Below are 17,761 nucleotides of genomic sequence, written 5' to 3'. Positions count from 1 at the left end.
GTTTTTAGTGATCAAAATATTAGATGACGACTCTTATTCTATTTTTTTCCACTATAACAGACAAGAATTCATTATTTCTCTACATTTACCATATATATATATATATATATATATATATATATATATATAAAAGGATTGATAATCGCCGTAACACAAAACACATGCCACGAATTTAGTATGATTGTCAAGCCTAGGTGCCTCTAACATAAATACTATATTTAAAAAACTTGGGTCTCATGTGATTATAAGATGTAATTCACTAAGACATTCGTAATATTTTTTTTATATTTTAAAAAATATAATATTAAGCCGTTGCCACCAATATACTAATATTTGTTTTTATGACTCGTTTGATGAAAAAAGAAAGTTGTTTTTTGCAATTTTAATCTCAAATAAATACCAGTACAGTACTCGTCCTCCAAAACTTTCTTCCAAAGTCGCAATCTTTGTTTGAAATCCAATGGAGAGAGTGAAAACACAAGAAGAAGATGAAGAACAATCAAACCAAAACTGGAGTGAAACAGTAGAAGATCTGGTGACAGCCGGTGACACAGAAGGAGCCATAACTCTTCTTGAAACTGAGGTTTCAAGGCTCGAAACTTTGAACCCATCAGAGGCGGCGAATCTTCAATTGGTTTCTGCATTAACAGAGTTGGCAAAGCTTTACTCTTCTAAACATTTCTCCCTCAAATCTGACTAGCTTCTCTCTCGGGCTTCTCTCATTAAACAACGCACTTCTGGGTACTCTCTTTCTTTCTTTCTTTTTTCTTCAAGAGTCTGTTTGGTTGATGAAAAAAGAAAATTTGGGAAAAAGATTTGATCTTGTGCTTTTTGAGTTTTCTATTTATTTTCTCACTGGGTTTTTCTTGGATTATTTATTTATTTGATTTTAGTGATGTGGAGAGTGTGGAGAAGGAAGATGAGATTTCAAAGTGCAATGCTGTTTCTAATGATGGTAAGTTTCTGGGTTCTTTGTTTTTTACTTTCTAGACAACAATGTTTGCAAATTGCATCTAGATAGGCATTATTTGATCAGATTGCTAAAGAAAATTTGATTGTAATGTGAGAAATAATTGATGGATTTTTTTGTCTCTGTGAAGGTCATCTTGAGAAATCATCGAATCCACGTGATGATGTTTCACCTTGCTCAGATGATGGTATGTCTATTTATTACTAAGTTTTCCTTTCGTTTGATCGACCTTGTCCTGTAGGTTAAAAGGTCTGGCTGTGATTCTCTAGTTTTTGCTTATATGTTTAGGAACACCTGCCTGACTTGAAAAAGTTCGCATGATTTCTCTGATTGTTATTTCTTATGTGACTTAGCTTGATCATCTTATACTGTTCTGTCTGAGACTTATTTCCTATGTTTCTTTAATTAAGAATGAAAATTTTATGATCGAAATGTTGTTGTGGTATGCTACAGATTGGGAAGCTATTGCAGATCATGCGCCTGATGAATTGCTCTCACCACAATCCTTACCTTCTGTATCAAATATTTGCTTGGAAGATGCAAAGGTTCAAACTTCCAAAAGGCGTGGACGGGGACCATTCACGTACAAAAAACATGAACTGTATAGCGATCGACAATCGGATGCGACTCTTGTTGATGATGTAGATGATGAAGATTTGGGCAGAAGTACACAAAATACGGAATTGACAAATTGTAAGCCATACGCTTTTCCTCTCCTTGGAATGAACTTTTAATGTGTAAAAATGCACCATCCTTGATCTTGCTTGTCCATTCATGTGGTTTTTGACCAAAGGAGCCCACTTGTTACTCTTAAAGATGAATCATGAGAATATTTATAGGTTTATGCTGTTTGATTTGTTGGAACTAACAGTTTTTGCATTACTATGTTCAGTTGTTCACTTGCAACCACTTTTTTAAAAGTTTTTATGTTCTTGGACAAGACCCCAAAGTTACCTTTCCGGTACAAAAAATACAAGATTAAATTAGAGAATATTTTAAATGCCACTGTGGATCTATCCTTAAAACTTCATCAAGAATGAGAATATTAAATAAACTCTCTTAGGTAAAAATCTTTAGTTCTTACATTTGAGGTTGCATTTGTTGTGAGGTCAAAAAATTGGAAACCAATTACCACATGAGCAATTGATACGGATATAAATGTTAGTTTTTTATGGTTGGTGTCTTAACAAATTGAAGGTTGAAAATTTTAGTGGAGAGAGAGAAAAGGATTAGAATATCACTACTGGTAAAGGAGGCAGACAAAAAGGTTATTTGTGTTGAGAGAGGGAGATGACAATTGTTACTCTTCTTAGCAATGTCCTGCTGATGTATTTAACAAAGTGTGTGTAAAATAAATTAGCTATAAATATTTCCAGAAAAATGATGTGATTTTGGGCCAGTAATGCGTTTTATTTAACTTTTGAGTCATTATTGGTGTATGCGATGAGGAAAATACTTACATTAGATATGGGTACCTTTTCATTCTCCTAGCCTGGTTCTCCCACAAGGCCTCAGACCTAAGTTATTTATCCTTGGGTAGTTAGACAGAAGTTCTATGTATTTTCTTGCTCCTTCCCATGCTGTAATTGCATGCTATCTTAATCAGGTTTTTGGTTTGTCTATTCCTTTTGTCCTCTAATAAGCTATCTTTGCATATTAAGCAAAGGGTTTGTTCAATCGTTGTCCTTTTTCACACATTTCAAGAGGTACAAACATTACCATCAATTCAGTATCGATGCCATATTTAGCTGCTTGGTTTGCTATGAACAGTGTTTTTTAAAAATCTTTTTTCCTTCTCTCTCAGCTCAGCACTGGACTTGCATTTCTTCGTGGTTTCAACGAGGATTGTTAACCAGCTAAATATGATAAAGTAATTGAGAACAAGAAAAAAAAATATCTTCGTCTTAAATAATGTTATTAGACACCTAATGATAAACATGGATGTTACTCAAGTTGGATGCAGGGCCCCATGCATCAATCAATTATGACTAATGTCCTCATGGATATTAATATTTTTTCCCACATAAGTTTTCTCTAAAATATTATGCAGGATCTAATGATTTGTTATTTGAATGCAGCTAAATATGGCACACATCATGTTCTTGTTCTGGCTGACTTTCCACCAAGTATGAGGACAACAGATCTAGAAAAGCATTTTGAAGACTTTAAAGATCGTGGATTTGTTATTCGCTGGATCAATGATACAGTGGCTCTTGCAGTATTCCAAACACCATCAATTGGTAATTGAAACTCGACTGACTTTACATTTGTATGATGGTAAACACAAGATCAGTCCCCTGTTTTCCAAACTAAATATTGCACTATATGACTCTGTGATGCAATGTTAGGAGATCAGTCCCCTGTTTTCCAAACTAAATATTGCACTATATGACTCTGTGATGCAATGTTAGGATAGTGCATAGTTGTAATTTGAAATCCACTGGTGAGGGGCTGATTTGGTGTGCTGGTGTCTTGGTTTTGAATCCATTAACTGATGAAGTTATTAAGCTATCACGGAACAAGACAAAAAGAACAAGACGAGAAGGACATTGAACATTAGATTTACCTCAGCATTCTCACACGCATACTTGGCGGAGAGATATACATGCAAATCGCAAAATATTAGTTCTGCATAACTAATAAAGATCTGAATAAATGTATAATGGTATGGGATACTTTGAAAAAAATTTGAAATTTTAGTCTTTCAGAAAGAATGCATTAAACCTCATTATAAATTAGTTATAAAAATAAAGGATATGGTTAGGAGTTTTTCAGTTTTTTTCTTATTTTGGTTGTCAAATAGGCAGGGATAAGGATCATAGTTTTTAAAAGGTGGAAAGCTTGAACTGCATCATTTGACCTCGTGAATTTGAGGCATGAGTCATTTAGTGTATGATAACTTTATCTCACAAATTATAGTAAATAACTTTAATTTTTATAATGGAAGAAATTAATTGTAAAGGTCATTCTAAAATATTATTAAAAGATGTTATTGTTTGAAGATAAAAGTAATAACTTTAATGTTTTATTATATGTTCTGACTTAAGATGTAAATCAAAGTGGATAATATGCTGGTAGTGCTAGTAATAGGGGTGTTTGAGGGTGTAGTAGCAATTTTTTTTCAAAGTGCTTTTTTCTTAAAAATGTATCAAAATAATGTTTTTTTTTTTAAAAAAAAAAATTATTTTTGACATCAGTACATCAAAACGATTCAAAAACATAAAAAAAATTAATTTTAAGCAAAAAAAATTCAAAATTTAGTTAAATGCTGTTTGGAACGTAGTTACAAATGACCCCATACATATGATATGAAGTTCAATGGTGAAGGGAAAAATGAATATAAGCATGGAATAACTAGTATATGTGATCATCTTTGGTAGTCCATCGTTCAAGAGGATTTTAATTTGTTTCTTGATTAACAGGACAGGGGTGCTATACTTTGATTTTACAGTGCTTCTTTTAGTGGTAAAGTGAGAAAGAAAAGAAAAGAGAAGGGCATATGCTCTGATTATATGGTGAGTGCTTTTTCTAAAGAAGGCTTGCATATTTGAGGCAACCTACTTATAGTCAAGGAAAGGATTTTAACCTGTGGTTTGAGGTGATCCCTGTACATCTCTCACCTTTACTTATACTCTAATCACCCATAAAATTAGGTCTTTAGGTTTTTAAAACACAGCTAAGAATAGATACAGAAGATAACCATAGTCAAACAACAGTTCAGCATCACCACACTTGACACATCATATCTACAGCTTGTTTTGGAGGAACTGTGAACCCATTTTCTCTTCCTTCTTTAATCTCCTAAACTCTACACAATATAATATCTTAAGAAAGAAAGATCCAGTAAACTGGAGTTTATGATCTGGAAGAGGCAAAAGGAGCATAAACTTTTAGTTATCTTTGGACCTGGATGTAAACAAAAAGAATTGATTTCAAAAGATTTTGTGAAATAAAATATATTGGAAAACTCCCAAGTTATCATTTGTAAGTATTTCTTGAATCCATGTTTCATAAAATGATGTGATACGGGGAGTTGACTGTCTAAGAATCTTGAGGAACAATACCTGTTTAGAATGTTCCATAAGCTATATAGTATTGAAGTTTGAACATGAGCTAGAAAGATGCACTTATTACATGGGATAGCCTTAGGATGACTTGGTTAATAAGAAGCAAATGCCACTAAACTGGCATGCTGTCAAACTGCCCTTTTGTCCGTGGGGCAGGAGCAAAGAGTGTCATTGATGGTGGCCAGACTTTTGTCATTCTTCCAATCAAAGGTATGACTTTAACCACCAAGATCCCTAAGCCATGCGATGTAGAATGCAAGTTTGATGAGGGGAGGCTTGGTTCCTCCCTTGAACTAGCACTGTTCTGTCTGACAATCTCCCAAACTTAGTCAGTTGGGTATAGCTACCATGTGCAGCAGTTTCAGTGAATGAAGATCTTCAATTCTGCCTTGGCTATGCAGACCCTTTATGCCTTTGAGGAGGTGTAGGCTCTAGACATTCTGGTTGCAACTTAGTTGTGCCATTTGGAGCCAGTGGACTGTTGATATCTAGCAGTACTTGTGTGATTTTGGCTATTTTGATCCTTCAGTGATTAGTGCTGGACATTGGGGAATGATTCTGTGTCTTTTCTCTCTTGTGGTGAAGGTGGCTTGGTAGTTGACTTGTCTTTTGAAGCTTTTTTCATCACTGATTATTCAAATACTAGTCACGTTCCTTCTTTTATAGTGCTCCCTTTGAAGTTGAAAATTGTCCATATATCAGTGTTCTAATATATGTGCTGCTGTTATTGAGATTAACTTGGAACGGTTTTGGATCCTCTTACAGTTTTAATTTTCTCATGCAGCACTTGAGGCACGCAACCACATTCAATGTTCATTTACTGTACGTATTCTTGATGAGGATGATGAACTCATGGGCTCAATCCCAACTAAAGGTAAATTATTTTGGCACAACTTTTCTCTGTTCAGAATTCTGTGGAAATTTGATGTATATCCAAGATGAAATGCTGGTTCAAAAGAGAGCCCATTTGGAAGCTCAGTAAGAATGGAGATGTTGACGCTGAGCTACTACCAGTCAGATAAGGTACGTAGGACTGAAGTCTGCTTAAGAACCCACTGTCTAACTCATTGAAAAGGCTGCATGCTGAACAGCTTGGTGAGAGAGACAGAGGCAGAAAGACATGCAATCCCCTACCCACTTGAAATTTAGAAAATTGTTGATAGTTAGAATAGATTTGTTGAGCAGTGCCAGCTTCGAAGAGGCTTCTGATGTTTTAACTTTTCAGAAGCTGCAAAGTTATCTGCCAACATATATATATATATAAGCTTCAAAGAGAATCTCTTTTGGAGCTAAGCTGAATTTCTATAGGCTTTCTTTTCTTTGCAACAAAACTGCAATACATGTTAAATTAAGAAGCCCAAATTGTCAAAATTCCTTTCTCCTGTCCTAAAAAAAACTGTTGAAGTTGATGCTGGCATCTCCCAAGATATGTTAAAATCAGATTTGAATGGTTTGCATCTTGACCCTACAAGAATTTTCTGTTCTGTAACAATCAGCAAGAACGGAATTATCATAGTCACACCTTGCAAGAAATGGTGTTTGGGGGAAGAGATAACAGGATTTGAGAGTGATCTTCTTCTGTAGTTCAGTCATGTTTTGTCATTTTGATCTAATGAAAGCTCTTTGTGCCCTCTTTGTTCTATGTTAAAATAGTCATCAGCTACTCCCAAGTTATTCAACTGCTTTCTTCAATAAAATCTATTCAAATAAACCTTCCTATGCTGTAGCCAGCGACTTTTGTATTGCTTCTAAGCAGGCCTATTGTAAGAAACCTCAGTGGTGTCTTGTTGCCTGTTTGTATCCCAAAATTCCTCATCTATGTATTAATGAGAACTTTCTGTGAATTAATCACATACTTTTCTTCCCAGCTAGAGTCATGTTCTTATTGAGAGAGCATTCTTACTAGCACTCGATTGCTTCTGCGTTCTTACCAGGAGTCCTAAAATATTCAGAAGCAGTGGAGCTTGAGCAGCAGCTTTCCCGGAATTATTTTTATGTAGCATAAAGCGACATGCAAATATTTAGCAATCCTTTCTGTTATTTTATTGGGAAATAGGAGGAAAGCAGTTCTCCAACCTTCTGTGTTGTTCCTTTTTAACTATACTTGTGTTATTCCTTTTGTCAGATCTGGAGCCTCCTCGTCAAAGGCCAAAGACATCAGCAAGAACTGCCCAAAGGCTAATAGCTCATGGAATGGGATTGAAATTGCCAATGACCTTTGGTTCGAGAGAACTGAAGAGCCAGGAAGAAACCAGAAAGAATCGGATAATTACAAGGCAGAAAATGAAAGACGATGCATGGGGTGATGATTGATGGAAAAAATGGATGTAGCTTCAGGATTTGCAATGCAAAAGTGATGGTCTCCTCCATGTGTGTACTTCTTACTCTTGTACATGACATTAATTGTTACCATTTACTTGGAAATTGACATATCTTTTATTAAAGGACTATTTGGACACAATTTTCATTCTTGGCAGATTGGTCTTCGTTTCTGCTTGTTCTAATTTGCTCATTAAACTGAAAGACACCGATGCATTTTGCTCCCCTGATGCAAAAAAAAGGAAAAAAAGATTGAATCCTTATGCTACGGCATCTGTTTATAGCTTAGTCCTACGTTTATTTCTGTTGCAATTTAATTATTTATTTCTCCAAAAAATACCTTCCCAAAAGTGCCAAAATGACCTCTGCTCGGACAAAAGAAAGCTTAAATTCGCTTGCCAAAGAACCCATTTTGCATTTGAGCATGAATCTGCTAGGAGTCGGATATACAATACAAGATTGAACCAAAATTCATCCCTCCCCTCTCTCGTAGATTGCATGTAATAGTATGATACAAATGAAGAATTCAAGCCGACAAGACCGTACGAAATTGCAATATCATAAACCCTCTCCCGGTGGGCCTTGCTATAAAACCTTCGAATCCACAAAAAGCACATCATTGAAAGAGATCTCAAGTGATGCATTTAGCAATCAAGAACTCTTTCTAGAAAGATTCTTCAATCCACTTCCCACACATTTGAGTATGACTGTCCCTGTGGATGGATCTGGCTTAATGACGAATTTAACACCCAAAAAATCTCTGATGAGCTTTAGTACTTCTATTCCATGGGGTATAAGCTTCCCTACGCGAATCTTTGAAACATCTTGTGGACATAATGCGCACAGAAGAAACAACAAACCCTGGAACAAGTCAATAGCAACGACAGTCATAAATAAGGTAAGAAGTTATCATTGTAAAACCCAAAAAAGATTTCACGCTTCTTTTCCTAAAGGTTGTCATGCTATCCTCCAAAGTAGAAATTTGAAAGATATCATTAACGTGGTCTTCTAAAGGAGATCATTAGTCATCAAAAGGTTTCATTTTGCTGCATTTAACCCTGCTTGTTGGAAAGTAATATTAAAGAAGGAATGGGGTTTGAAGACCCACTATAATGAATTTAACCAACCTTGACTTAGAAAAAGATAACAGAGACGAGAAAATACAAACCTGGTGTGTTGTATCTACAACTCCACCCTGTTCAATCTCCTGAAGGAGAACAGAAGCAATTTGCTCACCAACATCTTCTGGAGGCATCAGCTCTCCTTTCTCATCTTCCATTCCACCATCTTCCGCTCGTGCATAAGAAACTGCAGTATTAGCAGAGATGAAGCAACCAGAAGTAGTTTCCGCAACCAAGGATATTCCATAACCAGGTGAACTGCCATTAAATGAATATATATATGTGAGCTATACTATCTGCAGCAAGCTGAAAGGAAAAAAAAATCCAAGCAGCAATTCACATTTCTCCCTACAGTGTTTGAAAGATGCCAAAAAACAAACAGATAACATTTTTTATTCTATAAACAGATAATACTTTCCAACTGGCAGACCAACTTCATTAGGCATAAATATATGAACATCAGGAAGCAAACAATAGAAAGAAAAAAAAAATCAAGCAGCAATTCACATTTCTCTCCACAACATTCCAAACAACTAATGAGATGACAAATTTCTATTAACAGATAACATACTTTCCAGCTTGTGGACCAGCTTTATGATCAGTAAATATGTGGACATCAGGAAGCAAATGATTAAAGATTCCTCGAGCAGAATGTATGATAGTATTCTCAAACTGAGAAGATACTCTGGTTGAGAAAGTCACCCCTCTAATCCTCTTAACCATTCCCTCATCAATCCATGTGACTGCCTGCTGAGCATAACATATAAGAACATCAGGGGAAAAAGAATCCCAGACAAATGAACTACCACAGGATTAAAAATATCACCGTTAAACTTTGAATATTGGGAATTGATAAAAGAACTTCTCCGCCACCATGTGGTGGAGCACCACGACTTTCTATTTTCAGCTCCAATCCTTCTGATGGAACTCCAAATTGCTTCAATAATGGTAAGGTAGTGGAACGAAAAGTGTCAACACATGGGTCATTAGAATCATTTGTAATTCCTGAAAACAATTTATTATCTCATTACAAGTGTTGTCAAAGGCGAAAGGCACTACAAGGTGCCAAGCCTATAAAATGCCCGAGGCACAAAGTGCACGCCTAGGCACTCGCCCGAATGAACCTAGATGATATGCTATAAATTAAAAAAATATATATTATATTACATTATATTATATTAGATAAATCTAAAATATACATCTTCCCAATTACGATTAGATCTTTAGAAAATCAAAAGAAAATATAAAATACCATAATATAGTCATATAAAGTTATATTTTTCACCCTTGAAACAAAATAAAATAATTTAAAGTAGTAAGTAGCCATACAGATTAAAAAAAAAAAATTAAATATCATCATCATTATTCATTAATCTTCAAAAATATCTCCATCCATGCTTTCCTCTAATCCACTAGAATCCTCCATATCCTCCATTTCATGATTATAATCGAAATCCTCATCTCCCAGACTATATTGCACTGTATTAACTATACAGATGTGTTGTTCTTTGACTCCCGTTGTTGAAAAAAGAAAATGGTTGGTGTTTCTCTTCTAAATGTCCTTCATTGTCTGTTTGTCTCCCACTTTAATGATTTTTAATTTTTTTTTTACCCTAATCTTTTTTTTTTACAAAAATACCCCTAAGTTGTTTCTTGTGGTAAATTTTTTTAAAAAAGGACAAATAGGTCAAAACATAAATCATTTAAAAAAAAGAAAAATCCAACAGAAAAGGAAGAACTTCCAGCAGCGCTAGCCTTAGCACCTTGCACCCACTCACAAGGTGCTCGCCTAGGTGGTGCCTAATTGAAATCCAATACCTAAGGCTAATAAAGGAGCTAGGCCCTGCCTTGCCTCACCTGAAGTGCATAGGCAAGTGCCTCAGCGCCTCTTGCCAAAACTGCTCATTACAACTTCTTAGAAGGAAAAGTAATAACCCTTTACAGTTATGTTTCCCTATGCAAAAATCATAAACTAAGGCATGCTATGTAAAGTTTGTGTGTGGATACTTTAAACGTAAGTCAGAGCTGATATCATCAAGGTAAAGTTAGCATCCTAACATCATTTTTTTTTACAGCACGGTTGGGACAAAGACCCTATAGATCTTTTCTAAACATTAGGTTGTGGACTAGGTGTGATCTATATGAGCTCGAGGGGAAAAATAGCTGCCTTTGCCAGTGAAGATACAAAAGAATGGTAGACAAAGCCCCTACAATCGATCATTCTCCAAACTCTCAAAAGGCAAAGCATGCTTTAAAGATTTTACATTCCCGATTGCTCCTCATGTTACCACACAAGAAGTTCAGAGCTCAGTATCAAGACGTCCTCTTGCAGACTTGGCACAAAGATAAAAGACTGATCCATGCCTTCTAGCAAGCTTCTCTGCTGAGCCTTTGGATAACTATCTTTGATAATTTCTAGAATAATCCGCATGGATGAATATCTTACAAGCTAATTAGATTTGCACATTGATGGAACCCTCAACAAGCAGGGCATCAAATATAGAACAGCATATGACAGAATTCTGTTTCCCATTTTGGTTCCCGCAGAGAGCAGATGAAATCAACATAAGTAGAAATGGGGGCAGTTCTGGCTTCTGTAACAGCCTTCTTTCAAATCCTAGTCAATCATCGATTACTCTAAAACAAAGTCTCCTAGAACCCATCTAGGAAAAACATTAAACTAGTTCACTTCCTAACCCCCAATTTTTCCCCCTCATCAAGAGCATAAGACAGTAAATTAAAATCACTCACAATGACATAACTGACAAAAAATAAAAGAGTAATTCAATTACTAGAAACTCCATAAACAGAAGAGCATACAGCCGAACAAACTGTAAGCACAAGCTGACAGGCCAAAAAGTTTAGCAAACCCAACAAAGAAAGCAACAATACCTTTGAGTCTTATCGAAAGGGGCTTTTTCGAAAACAACCCAAGAACAAGCAATGGCTCCAAGAAATACCCAATTGCTCGACTTTCACCACAATCGTGCACAAGATGTCTCCCACCCATCAAAATCCCAGGCTTGTACTGGACCATTGTTCCTGTCAGATAAAATATATTCCTCAAAAATCAAACCCAGCACAAGTTAACAGAAAAAATACAAGCAGGATACTTTGTTTTACCTGTTTCATTGATTTTGACAACACAGTCATCAGAAATCTTCTCGAGGAGGCGAAGAAGAGAAACCTCATGGAGGCGGAGGCCAGGAAGCATGTCATTGGCTCGAATGCCCTTGATAATGATAGGTGTAGCGGAGAGCGTCGCTAATATCAGTCTTTGACGGAAGTTTTGGCTACCCTTTAGCTTCTTGTAGCTTCCCTTCCCCATCTTTTGCTTGAGTGGATTGAAGGCCTTCTTGATACTGAATCCGGGAGTAGGGTTTAGCCGTAAGCCAAAACCCAAGCTGTTGAATCTTTTTTCTTGTTGATACGGGTCAGTTTTCACCGTGGTTAAAAATATTTTTATTTAAAATCAACGAATACTTAGAATAATTTTGAAAATTTTTTAATTAATTTTTAATATTTAAATTTTAATTTTAATTATAGGTTCAATATTTATACTAAAATATTAATTATTAATTTTCATGAAATAGAATTTTACTGGTTATTGAAATATTAACTTAATTCTCATGGATTTAATAAACTGATTATTAGATCCAAGATGCATGCTAAAAAAATAAAACATATAGTATATTTTATATTTTAAACAAGATATGATTATGTATTTGTGAGAAACTTCATTGTATGAAACATTTAATTTTTTTTTTTTGTCTTTTTGGTTTTAAACATTAAAAAACATATAAGAAAATACAAACACAACCATTTTTTTTACTAATTAACTGACACATCCATCCAATAACAAATATTTATACAATATTGTAATTAAACATAAATCATAAAAAAATCATCGATTGGATTAAGGCAAAGCAAATCAAGATCAACAATTAGATTTCAAGAACAAATCTTAACAACTTATTTGATAACTTAGAGACAAAGCAAAGAAAAATAGATCATTGGATTAAGAGAATGATTGTAGACCATATGATTAAAAAAAAGGGTTGCTTGGTGAGAGGGTTTTCAATTTTCAAACTGATCATCTCCCTTTATAATTATACTTAGATCACTAAAAATTAAATACATATTTCTTTTTTTTTTTTTTTTTGGAAAAGATGCTAAAAATGATGCAAATACATTAAGAACATATTTTATGGGTTTTTGTTATCTTTCGCTATTTTTAGTTATTTTTTCAAAAGTAGAATAAAAAATTAGGTAGTGATAAATAACCTCTCTTTATAATACTTATAAAGTGAAGACTTGTTGAGTACTTGGTGTAGTAAGTTTGTAAAAATAAACAAATTGTTCTTCCAAAACTAATCTTCTTAAAACTTTTAGTTCGGTAGACCTAAAACCCTGTTTTCGCAGCAATCCCCTTCAACCAGAACTATGATCAAACTGTGTATAACTTGGTTATTCTGAAATCCCCTTTAAGCAGAACTGAAATGTTATCTTCAGTTTGGTTAACCTGAAATCTCAATCAATAAACCCCCTTTAACCAGAACCTTGATCTCTGTCTTTAGCTTGGTCAACCTGAGATCCTATCTGGCAATCTCTTTTAACCATAACCAAAATATTGCCTTCAGTTGGGTTAACCTAAAATCTCAATCTAGAGACCCCTTTTAACCAGAACCTTGGTATTTTTCTTCAGCTTGGTCAATTTGAAATCTCATTTGGTGATTTTGTTTAACTAGAACTAAAATATTTGTTACTTTCTGATCGTAGAGTTTTGAAAAAACTTGGTGGTTCTTGAAGATTCTTCATGATGACAAGGCTGGTCTTCTTCTTTTCTTGAGAATTTCCTAATAATAAGGTTATTCTCAGTTTTCTTTTTTAATGTAGGGTTGAATTTCTTGGTATTTCTTGATTGCAAGATTGACATGAAATTTCCTGATTGTTGGGTTTGAAAGCTTGGTGCTTTTTAATTACAAAGCTAACCAGAAGATTTTTCTTGATGATAGAGTTGATCTTCTTCTTTTCTTGAAAATTTCCCAATAGTAGAGTTCTTCTCACTTTTCTTCTTGATTGCAAGGTTGAATTTCTTGGTGTTTCCTGATCATAGGGTTGACCTAAAATTTCTCGATTGTGGGGTTTGAACTTGGTGCTTTCTAATTGTAAGGTTCACCTGATACTTCCCCATAACAGGATTTGAATTTGGTGCTTTATAATTAAAGTGTTGACTTGAAGATTCTTTCTGATGACAGGGTTGATCTTCTTCTTTGAGAATTTCCAAATAATAGAGTTCCTCTCACTTTCTTTCCTGATTGCAGGGTTTAAATTTCTTGGTGTTTTCTCATTGCAGAGTTGACCTAAAATTTCGTGATCATAGGGTTTGAAAACTTGGTGCTTCCTGATTTTAGGGTTGACTTGAAGACTTTTCCTAATGGTAGGGTTGGTCTTATTCTTTTCTTGAGAATTTTCTAATAGTAGGGTTATTCTCTCTTTCTTTCTTGATTGCAGGGTCTAACTGATTTTTCTCGATTTTAGGGCTTGAACTTGGATTCCTTACTATCATAGCTTAAGGATGTTTTATTTGTTAACTCTGATTTATCAAAATCTTGTTGGATTTGAATGAGGATCTTCCTAAAAAATTTAAAAACATATATGCAATGATTTGGGGTTAGATGACATGTATACATCTTTACTAGTTTGAAATGTAGGCCCCCTTCTTTGATGCTCTATTGTCATAGGTTGAATTTGTTTTCTATCCAAAGCCTTCTCAGTTATTTTTATTCACTAGCTCATTTGAGTTCATCATATGCCAGTCCTCCAATCAAATGTAAGTGCAGTGCCCATCCTAGATTGTCCACGACGATTACTAATCTTATTGTTTATCAAGTTTGATTATGTCTCCAAGTGTGGTGTTACTCTCAACTACTGCTAAAGCTCATTAAATCATAAGCTATCATTGAGCAATATTGCCTTTAGCTGATCTAGTTAGGCTTATTATTCTATCTATCATTGTTGCACGTGTGCGGTGTCACAGTGAAAAAACATCCACCCTTATGTTTTATCTTATCTTCTGGTAAAGATGGGGAGACAAGAAATTCTTGTTTTTTATCAGTGAAAAATTAGAATGGAAGTCGCCATTATTCTCTTGAATTATGGAAAAAAGAACAGATTTCTGGCATCCGGTTCTTTTAAATGTCTCGTTTGAGGAGTCGCCACCTAGTATTATGGTCACTAGGAACTCTAATGGTCAACAGAGATTCTATGGCTCTACAGATATTAATCACCCCTTAAACGTTCTGCCTAAGGCAGACTGCATTGCTGGTTTTGTCTTAAATTGCTAAATGTTTATTAGTTTATGCTATGATGATTTGTTTATAATATTCCTGATCTGGCGTCAGTGAATATTCGATCGAATAATTCCAACTCTGGCATTGTAAAAATTCGTAGCTACGTTAGATCTACTCTATGAATAAATAAATAAAAATAAATTTATTTTTTATGAATGCACCTATTTTTTTATTTTTTGCTTTTTATCTTTTTTATTTTTTCTATTTTTTTTATGCCAGCCAGTGATCACACTTGGGGAAAGCTAATTAATTTCAAGTCAAAGGATAATGCAAAGCGGGGAAGAATGAAGAAAACTTACTTGTGGTTAAGGTTATAATTGACCGAAACTGATCCAATGCGTGCGCCTTCTCTTTTTATTTGAGACCAAGGCAGTGCTAGAAACACTGATCAAAGTCTCTGTTTTTGCTCTGGGTATTCTTGACTCTGTATTTCATCTCTGTAATCTTCTCTGGCTTTATAGCCAGAGAATACCAACCATTTGAAACGGCTTCAAAGCCATTACTTTGAACAACTTCTAAAAAATGGGAATGACAGGTCACTGAAGTTCCCTAATCCTTGGATTTTAATCTTTAACCTTTGATATTCCTTCAATTAAGGATTTCATTAATTTAATTAAATCCAAAGTCCAATTAAGGAATTAAGCTTAAATCCATAATAATAAAATAAAATGGTCAAAAATTGGGTTATAACTAGGGTCTTAAAGATCGGGAACGGGGACTGGTTGCGTAAAGGAAAGGTATTAGCACCCCAAATGCGCCCTACCTAAGGTAAGCTGCATTGTTTTATTGTCTAAAAACAATTTAAGGTCTTGTCGTGTTTTCTAGTTGTTGGTCCGTCTATGGTTTAAGAAAAGTCCTCATCGGTAAGGAGATCATTATCCTATCAGATAAAACCTAACCGTTCTAATGTCAACAAAATAATGTAATATCCGGAATACATTTTATGTATAAGGTCGTAACCCTAGATACTAAAAGAAAACAAATTAATTTTTTTTGAAAATTTTAAAATATTGCCCTAGTTCTCGTGGCTTTAATAAACTAGTTATTAAAGCCAAAATACATGCTAATATATATTTTTGAAATTTTCTTTATTGTATGAAAATATAATATGATTTTTTAATATTTTTTTTGAGAGACTTGGCGTATGCATGAAACAAAAATATTTTTTTGATAAAAACCGGGTATTTTAATATCGGATTTATATCTTTACGGTATAAAATAAAAACCAATATTAAGCAAAATTCAGTAGAAAAATACATGGAAAAATTATAAATTTTTCAAAAATATTTTTTTGAAAGTTTTTTTTTTATGACTGCGTCGGACTTGGCGTTGTCATTTTGGGTTGGGCCGGTACTGTCCGGCGTATAAAACAGAAAGAAAATAGTGGAGAGACTCTCCACTGTTCACATGCAACGTGAATAGTGGAGGTCAAGCAGTGAAGGAGAAGAAGGCAAAAGAGAGAGGCGGGGGAATTAACCTGCAGTGGCTGCTGTGGAGGCTTGTAATGGTGCTCGTTGGTGTTGGTGTCGGTGGTTCTAGGCGGCGCTGCTGCAGTTTCTTTTTCTTCTTCTTCCCTGTGTAAAGGAACCATCCTTTGCTTTTCCTCCTCCCCGTCTGCTTCGGCTTGTTCCTCTCTTTTTCACTTCCTATCCTTCATTCTCTCTCTTTCTGATCTCTCATTTCTCTTTCATTTTTTTTCCTTCCTCTCTATTCTTTTCTGTTTTCTCCCTTCTCTGTCTTTGTTCCTCTCTGTTTTTCTTTCCCTTCTTTTCCCTTCTGCTATAATCGTGCCCCTCAATTCTCAAAACAACTCCCCATCCGTTTTTTCGTTCGTCTTTAAACCTCCCTTGTCTCCTTTCTCAAATCTCTCCTCCTTTCTTTATTTTTTGTCTCCTTCATTTTGTTTTGGTTTCCCTTTCCTCCATCTGTTTTCATTCTATGTTTTTTTGTTCTTCTTTGTTCTCTCTGTCCCTCCTTCTCTTCTTTAGTTTTTATATCCAGAGAAATGCATGCATTTTCTGATAATAAAGCCACCAGGATAGTTATGGCTGAAGTAAGGGTAACGATCGATGATTGTTTTGGGGACGTTAGCAAGCATGGGGTGATGATTCTTTATCTGATTTTATAGCCAAATGAATGCCATACATTTTAGTAATGTATTGCATTGTGGGCAGCGGGGGCTAATTATCTCTTCTTCTTCCCGCTGAAACGGTTCCCTAGTGCAATGAAGAAGATGATAAACAAAGTCCTTTAAACGACGTCGTTTTGGGATGCGAAATGGCCTTTTTCAGTTTGGTCACTCAGTTTATGAAATCTTGTAATCAAATCCTTGGGTAAATTCTAATTGGATCCATTGATTTCAGCTTCATTTACAAGACAACCTTTGGTCTTTGATTCATGCAATTTAACCCTCAATTGATCAATAAACTTCTAATTTCTTCAATTTAGTCTCTGACTTGGTCAATTTTAACTCCTTTATTTATGCGCCCTTTCTAGTTTGGTTCTTGGTTTCAGATTGTTTCAATCAAGTCCCTAATTGCCTATCAAACTTCAATAATTATGCAATTAAGCCCCTGATTTGACCAAATCAACTATTCATAATTATAATTGGACCCTAGAACTTTAATTTCTTCCAATAAAAGATAAATTGACTTAAAAATTAATTTTTCTTGCAATCAAACCCTTTATAAATTCAATTAAACCTTAGATAAAATTTAATTGAGTTCATAAACATATGATTTTGGACTTTTCTTTCTTAAATTGAATTTTCCTTATCAACATGACTCTTATCAGTCAAAAATATACTGTCAAATTTCAATTCTTGTATTTTTGAACCTCCTCAACCAATTTTTAGCCATTTTATAGGCATTTCAACATCATTTTCTCGCTCCTATTATTTTTTGGATTTCTTCTGAATATTTTTTTGATATA

At 34.7% G+C, this 17,761-nt stretch overlaps 2 protein-coding genes across 2 annotated transcripts; one reads left to right on the top strand and one right to left on the bottom strand.

Moving 5' to 3' along the window:
• The first annotated feature begins 278 nt into the window (after window positions 1-278).
• On the top strand, window positions 279-7,498 carry LOC118046953 (uncharacterized). Its single transcript, XM_035056063.2, is given in 7 exon segments — window positions 279-741; window positions 894-955; window positions 1,101-1,157; window positions 1,424-1,663; window positions 3,049-3,210; window positions 5,822-5,911; window positions 7,163-7,498. Coding segments are annotated over 7 exon segments (1,080 nt in total). The 5' UTR covers window positions 279-460; the 3' UTR covers window positions 7,351-7,498.
• A 227-nt stretch (window positions 7,499-7,725) lies between these two features.
• Window positions 7,726-11,914, bottom strand: LOC118046952 (probable RNA 3'-terminal phosphate cyclase-like protein). Its single transcript, XM_035056062.2, has 6 exons — window positions 11,601-11,914; window positions 11,370-11,519; window positions 9,304-9,482; window positions 9,049-9,224; window positions 8,525-8,735; window positions 7,726-8,217 (listed from the first exon to the last, which is right to left on the bottom strand). Exons 1-6 carry the CDS (start codon window positions 11,803-11,805, stop codon window positions 8,008-8,010), a joined length of 1,131 nt encoding a protein of 376 aa, XP_034911953.1. The 5' UTR covers window positions 11,806-11,914; the 3' UTR covers window positions 7,726-8,007.
• Window positions 11,915-17,761: the final 5,847 nt, after the last annotated feature.

Source organism: Populus alba, chromosome 1 (assembly GCF_005239225.2).
Source record: "Populus alba chromosome 1, ASM523922v2, whole genome shotgun sequence".
NCBI classification, from domain to species: Eukaryota; Viridiplantae; Streptophyta; class Magnoliopsida; order Malpighiales; family Salicaceae; genus Populus; species Populus alba.
Note: the sequence above shows the minus strand (reverse complement) of the source record. Positions and strands in the feature narration are given on the sequence as shown.

Excerpts from the sequence above, each read along its gene's own strand:
- LOC118046952 (XM_035056062.2), bottom strand. The coding sequence starts at position 11,805 with ATGGGGAAGGGAAGCTACAAGAAGCTAAAGGGTAGCCAAAACTTCCGT. Across the intron at positions 9,483-11,369 it reads CCTTTCGATAAGACTCAAAG|GAATTACAAATGATTCTAAT; the intron begins GTATTGTTGCTT and ends AATTGTTTTCAG. Across the intron at positions 8,736-9,048 it reads GCTGGTCCACAAGCTGGAAA|TTCACCTGGTTATGGAATAT; the intron begins GTATGTTATCTG and ends ATTTAATGGCAG.